The sequence below is a fragment of the Morone saxatilis genome, unplaced genomic scaffold (assembly GCF_004916995.1).
Source record: "Morone saxatilis isolate NCDOM2014 unplaced genomic scaffold, NCSU_SB_2.0 Contig24, whole genome shotgun sequence".
Classification (NCBI taxonomy): domain Eukaryota; kingdom Metazoa; phylum Chordata; class Actinopteri; family Moronidae; genus Morone; species Morone saxatilis.
In genome coordinates, this window is record NW_023339807.1 from 11,924,685 (window position 1) to 11,930,119 (window position 5,435).

A 5,435-nucleotide genomic window follows, 5' to 3' on the forward strand; every position below is an offset into this window, starting at 1 on the left:
TGCACACAACTGGGGGAAAAAAGTTAAGGGAAGACCACACTTACATCCCTGTGCTCCCTCTACCATGACAGAACTGTCAGTGCCTCTATTTAGCACAAGGTATTGCTAATTCTCCACATGCCAGATATTTTTTTAATGTGTGACAAGGTTTATGGACAAATCATAGGAGAGTATGCTTTTGCAGCTTGCAACTGAAAATATGGCATGCATTATGAAGTCTTTAGTATGCCAACAGGCACCTAAGAGTGGAAAGAAGCCTATCTAGGTAATGACAAGAAGAAATTGAAAAAGGGAGAGACTGACCTTTATTGCATGCATGTCAATGGGCTTCTCTTGCATGTTTCCCATAGAAAGTTCTTATAATATGTATGACTCTCAAGGGAACATCTTATGGAAACACTGGTGGCTCTGGTTCAATTTTCTGGACTGCTGAATATCAAAACAATGTCCTGTAGTATGTATGAATACATTTTCTACTGATCTGCCATTGTGCTCTGAACAAATCTCTAGGCTATATTTCGGAGTGTATTTATTTTAGACTGTATTTATTTGACAATGTCCTCTGACCCATGAGGCATTGACTAAAGTAGTGCCGTATGCATAAGAAAGCGATATAGACAGATAACGGTGCAGAGGCACACATTGTATAGAAATCCAGCATCAAGTGAAGCATTCAGCCTTGGCACACATACAAGAAGTTGTGTAGAAATTCAAATCATCGTCTGAAGGTTTCAGGTACACAGTATTTTTTTTACGAGTTTCAAGTCTATAATACTTTGACTTTAAGAATTTGGGTCTGGGTTTTAGATGCATATTACAGCTGGCAGCTCTAAATGTACTGTAGGTAAAATGTCACATCTGAATTACCAGTGAGGACCACAGCTAATGCATTTCTAATGAAGTTCAAGTTATCATTTGTGAAATACCACTGAGTGGAACAACATGTCCTGTGCAGGCTTTTTTTGGAACCGCAATGACTCACCCTCGTTACGTTCTTGACCCGAAACAGACGAGTAATGACATCCTCGTCTGCTGACATGGACAGAAACTCCACTTCCATGGGGCCGTACTGCTGTAAACCAGGCTCTGGCCAGTACTGTACACACGGCTACAGGTAGAGGGGAGATCAGAGAAAAAGAGTGGGAGTCAGTGTTTTATCAATTTCAAAGTGGCACTTATACTCTTACTCTTCTATTCTTCAGTAGTTGTTGCTCTTGCTTTGGGTTATCAAAGAAAAGACAACTTTAGGAAGTTCAAATGGTGAAATTAAACAAATGTGTGTGTAAGGGTGTGTGTATTTTTGCAGTGGGGTGTCTGCATGTACACAGTTAATAAAAGAATAGGATACAGTTGGAGAGACACGCAGACACACAAGTATAATCCTGTAACTGATGACAAAAGTAGTGTTAGTGTGTTCTTACATAGAACAAGAGGTATTATGGTGCCACACTGGTGTTAATAAGGGGAGAGGGGCAGCACAAGGAGGGAGAGATGTAATGTGCTTTGAGAGATTGCAACAAGAGGGAGACAGAGTGCTCCAGTGCCAGAAATGAACTCTATAACAGAGTTCATAACGAGATCTTGCAATGAACAATTTAAAGTGGCGATAACTCAATTTTCAGGAGAGACCCAAAAGGAACAGCATGGCACTGGAAGAAATGGGATGAAAAACATTTAAAGGGGAATGGATGAAAAGTGGGATTGAACAGGGGTACCTACAATTTCTTTCCTGTTTTTTTTATTTATTTATTTATTTTTATTACCAGACTGCACAGGGTGTTACATAACAGCATGCAGAAAAGTCAACTCTGAAACCCCAAATCTCTGCATTTAATGAGCACATCATACACAATGATTCAGTAGTATTATTCATTGACATTGTTTCACAGTTACAAAGCCTGTCAAGGCCTTTAAATGTCATGTTAATGGTTTACTGATATTTTGACAAACAAATATCTTTTGGTAGGATAGTCAATGAATGAAAAAACAATCAGCAGTGAGCACTGACGGAAGTGTTGCATTAAGCCAGACAGAATAATATCTGTTTTCAGGAAAAAAATAAGTTAATCAGTAGGTATCTCTGGAACAGCCCTCCATTGGTTTGTTCCATTTGTCATAACATTTTTCTCTTCAGCTGGTGATTTGAATCAACTACACAATTAACACGATGCATATTGCATCGATCATTGTTCAGTTTGTGTTAAACACACTGACTTCAAGAAGTTGAAGGTGTAGACAACTTAGTAGACTATATAATGGACCCTTTAGAGACAGTGGTGCCACTGCTACTAGACTCAAATCATACATGTGCTGTACAGGGGTGTTTTTCAAGAAACACTGGAAAAATGTCAAGGGCTGATTTTACAACAATCTAAAAGTAGACCTTGGACAAAAAAAGATTCATAATTTATAGAAAGCACCTGCTTTCCAAGGCTGTGATTCAATGTAATACATATTTCACATGGTTTATATTTAAAGTTTGACTCTGCAAAGCCTGTTAATCTTGCATTTATGCCTAAAAACAAAAATCTAGATTCTGTACAAGACATTATTTCCAATGTCTTGTTGATTCACTACATATATTTATTGTATAGGTGTAAATACAAGGTAATATGAGAGTACTTCAAATTGCCCTTGTGAAAGTTGTTAATGATGTGTTAATGGAGGCTAGTGTTAACTAATGCTCTGTGCTGGAAAGTCTGAGCTCAGTGCAGCATAACAGCATACACAGTGGATTTAAAGATTCATATGCAGAGGTTAAGGCATCTTCAGGACTGTCTTTGATTGTTTTGGGGTTTTTTGTCTACTGCAAATGATCTTGTGTCTGTCAGTGGTCTTTCCTCCTCGCAGGCAGAGTCTCTGTGTGGTGTGCCACAAGGATCCGTTTTGGGACCAATCTTATTTTCTATTTTTCATATTGTCCTCAGGCTACATTATTAGATAGGATAACATTTATCATTTCTTTCCATTATTATGCTGGTGATATCAAGTCATACCTGTCACAACATTGTTGAATTATTCAGCACCATTGTCAACTGCACATCTGTTTATCTGTCACTGGATGTCTGCCAAACTCTTTCAGCTTAACTCCAACAAAATGGACATCTTAATTATTGGCTAAACATGTCAGTAGTCAAGTTGTGCCAGTTTGTGGCTCTTTAACAGAGAACATTATTCCTTCTGCTCAAAACCTGGTAGTTAATTTTGATCAGAGCCTTTGTCTGGAGCCCCATATTACAACTGTAGTAAATTTAAGTTTCTCTTCACCTGAGAAATATCTTGAGAATGAAATCATTCCTTTCTTTTAATGACACTTTATTTTACCATTTTACATGCTTTAATTTAATTCACACTTGATTATTGTAATGATTCATTCATCTGTCTTAATCATACAAATTTTAGGATAGGATTTTAGGATAGCTCAATTTGCTCAACAGTTGCCATAGCTGCCAGACTCCTGACAAAAACCCTGGGATATGATTATATTTCCATGCCTATACTCAGAATAGACTTTAGGATCTATTGCTGCCTTTTAAAGCCTTCTTCAGTATGGCACCTGATTATCCGGTAGAGCCCTTAAGACTTTATTTACCAGCATTGCTGTTAGAGCCTCAACCACATGGAATAGCTTACCATAAGGGCTCAGGATAGCAAAGGCTTAAACTACTTAATGTATGACATTCTTTTAGTTATTGGTTCTTAGTGTTTCATTGTGTTTTTTACTGAATCTTGAACTTGAATCTTGTGTTTCCACTCATTATTATAGCTATTATATATATATATATATTATAAGTATTAAAGAAAGAACAGAGAAGATTGCAGTACAGAGAAAGACATATGCTCATGAGAAAAAGTGGGACACCAACAAAAAGAACCCTGAGATGTGGCTGGAGGGTAAGGCAAGTCTATTCTCCAGAGATGTAACTTGAGGAGGGGAAGGAAAAACTGGGGCGGGTGTTATCTAGTCATGCCTTGAGATCAATGTGGTCAGGGATCAAAGCCCAGCAAAATGGCATGAAGGAACTAATCCCAAGCACTGTAAGATACAGAAATAGTGATGGCAGGGTATGTCAGGAAAAGTCTTGAGTAAAGTTCAGATAACCTCGAGACTGAAGTAAAAACTAGTACAGCAAACAGTGGCTCTTGTGTGAGTGAACATTTTTCTGCGTCTTTTTCCTTATAGCATCAACAAATCAATGGCAATAAAACAGTATATAACCTTTTGACCTTACCCAGGCAGAGTTTGACTGGTTGAGTTGGTTGAGCATGACCACTGCTGTGCAGCCGTAGTCAAAGACCAGCCTCCAAAAGTCTGCTGTGGTCCCTGGCAGAGGGTGAGGGGTCACGATAAAAGCAGCCTGCCGGTGGAAACTGTCAGCGAGAGCAGCGTTGATGTAATTGTTGCTCTCCCCTTCTGTCGTAACCAGGAAGGCCAGGGCGCGATCAGGCGGCAAAACATCCATGCTGCGGTTCTTCTCTCGGTTTCTGGGCAACAAAGCAATGCTGCACTCTTCCACATCCAGGTGGGGAGTCACAGAGTTGAGCGTCTGGAAATGGAAATGTTAAAGAGGTGAGGTGAGAGTGAGGGTAGGATGAAATGAAATTGAAGAGAGCGTTTTAAAAGATGGAAGACATGAGGAGTGGTGAGACACAGAGTCAAAGATGTTAGGGAGGAGGAGGAGGAGGTGAAATCAGAACAGAAGGAGGGATGCAGAGGATGCTCTGAATATAATGATGTTATTTGAAAGAATCTATAATAGTCTGAACATCACGTTGACAAAGGATAAATTAGGCCAACTGTATAAAAGAAGGGGAAAAAATGAAGTTTAAATAAAAATTCAAAAGGAAATATTGCATACCAATTTTCTTTGATGAACTCTCTTAGCCATAATTACATTAGACAACATGAAAAAAATATTTGGATCATTAATACAGAGCATCAATAATAGATCTGTGACTCTGATCTCAGTACTACCGGTTGGTGGATGACAGAATAAAAGGCAAACAGAGAGCTCATTGGGCGGTGGAGAAGCTTTCAACAACAATGTCAGACGGATAAGTTTACAAGATCAAAGCGAGGCATGTTACCTTTTCCCTTATGAAGAACTAACAGTTTGTAATCAGAGTGTCACACCACCTACAGCACAATTCTAAGCAATAGATCTATCATAATTCTTATGTAGAGTATAAGAATAAAATAGTATAAAATTTTTCTAGTGTTACTTTGAAATGCTAAACCTGGAATCAATGCGGCTGCTGGTTGAACACTGCAGCAGAGGGAGGTGGATGAAGCAGGTAAAGCATGTGGGAGCACAGCTGGCTCTCCTCTCTCCTAATCAACATCTAATAAAATGTTCTGAGGCCACATTCCTACAAACCAAGCAGAGGACTTAAGTGGCAGCCACACAGAATCAAAAGAAAAAAAAAAAAAAAAA

General features: G+C 38.8%; 1 protein-coding gene across 2 annotated transcripts in view; it reads right to left on the minus strand.

The window, feature by feature from the left end:
- ptprub (protein tyrosine phosphatase receptor type Ub) overlaps positions 1-5,435 on the minus strand; it is a 144,755-nt gene that overhangs the window by 4,220 nt on the left and 135,100 nt on the right. For both annotated transcript variants that reach the window (XM_035672501.1, XM_035672500.1), the window contains 2 exons: positions 4,233-4,547; positions 983-1,108 (listed from right to left, as the gene is read on the minus strand). In XM_035672501.1, the coding sequence (XP_035528394.1) occupies positions 983-1,108; positions 4,233-4,547 (441 nt within the window). The remainder of the gene's footprint in view (positions 1-982; positions 1,109-4,232; positions 4,548-5,435) is intronic.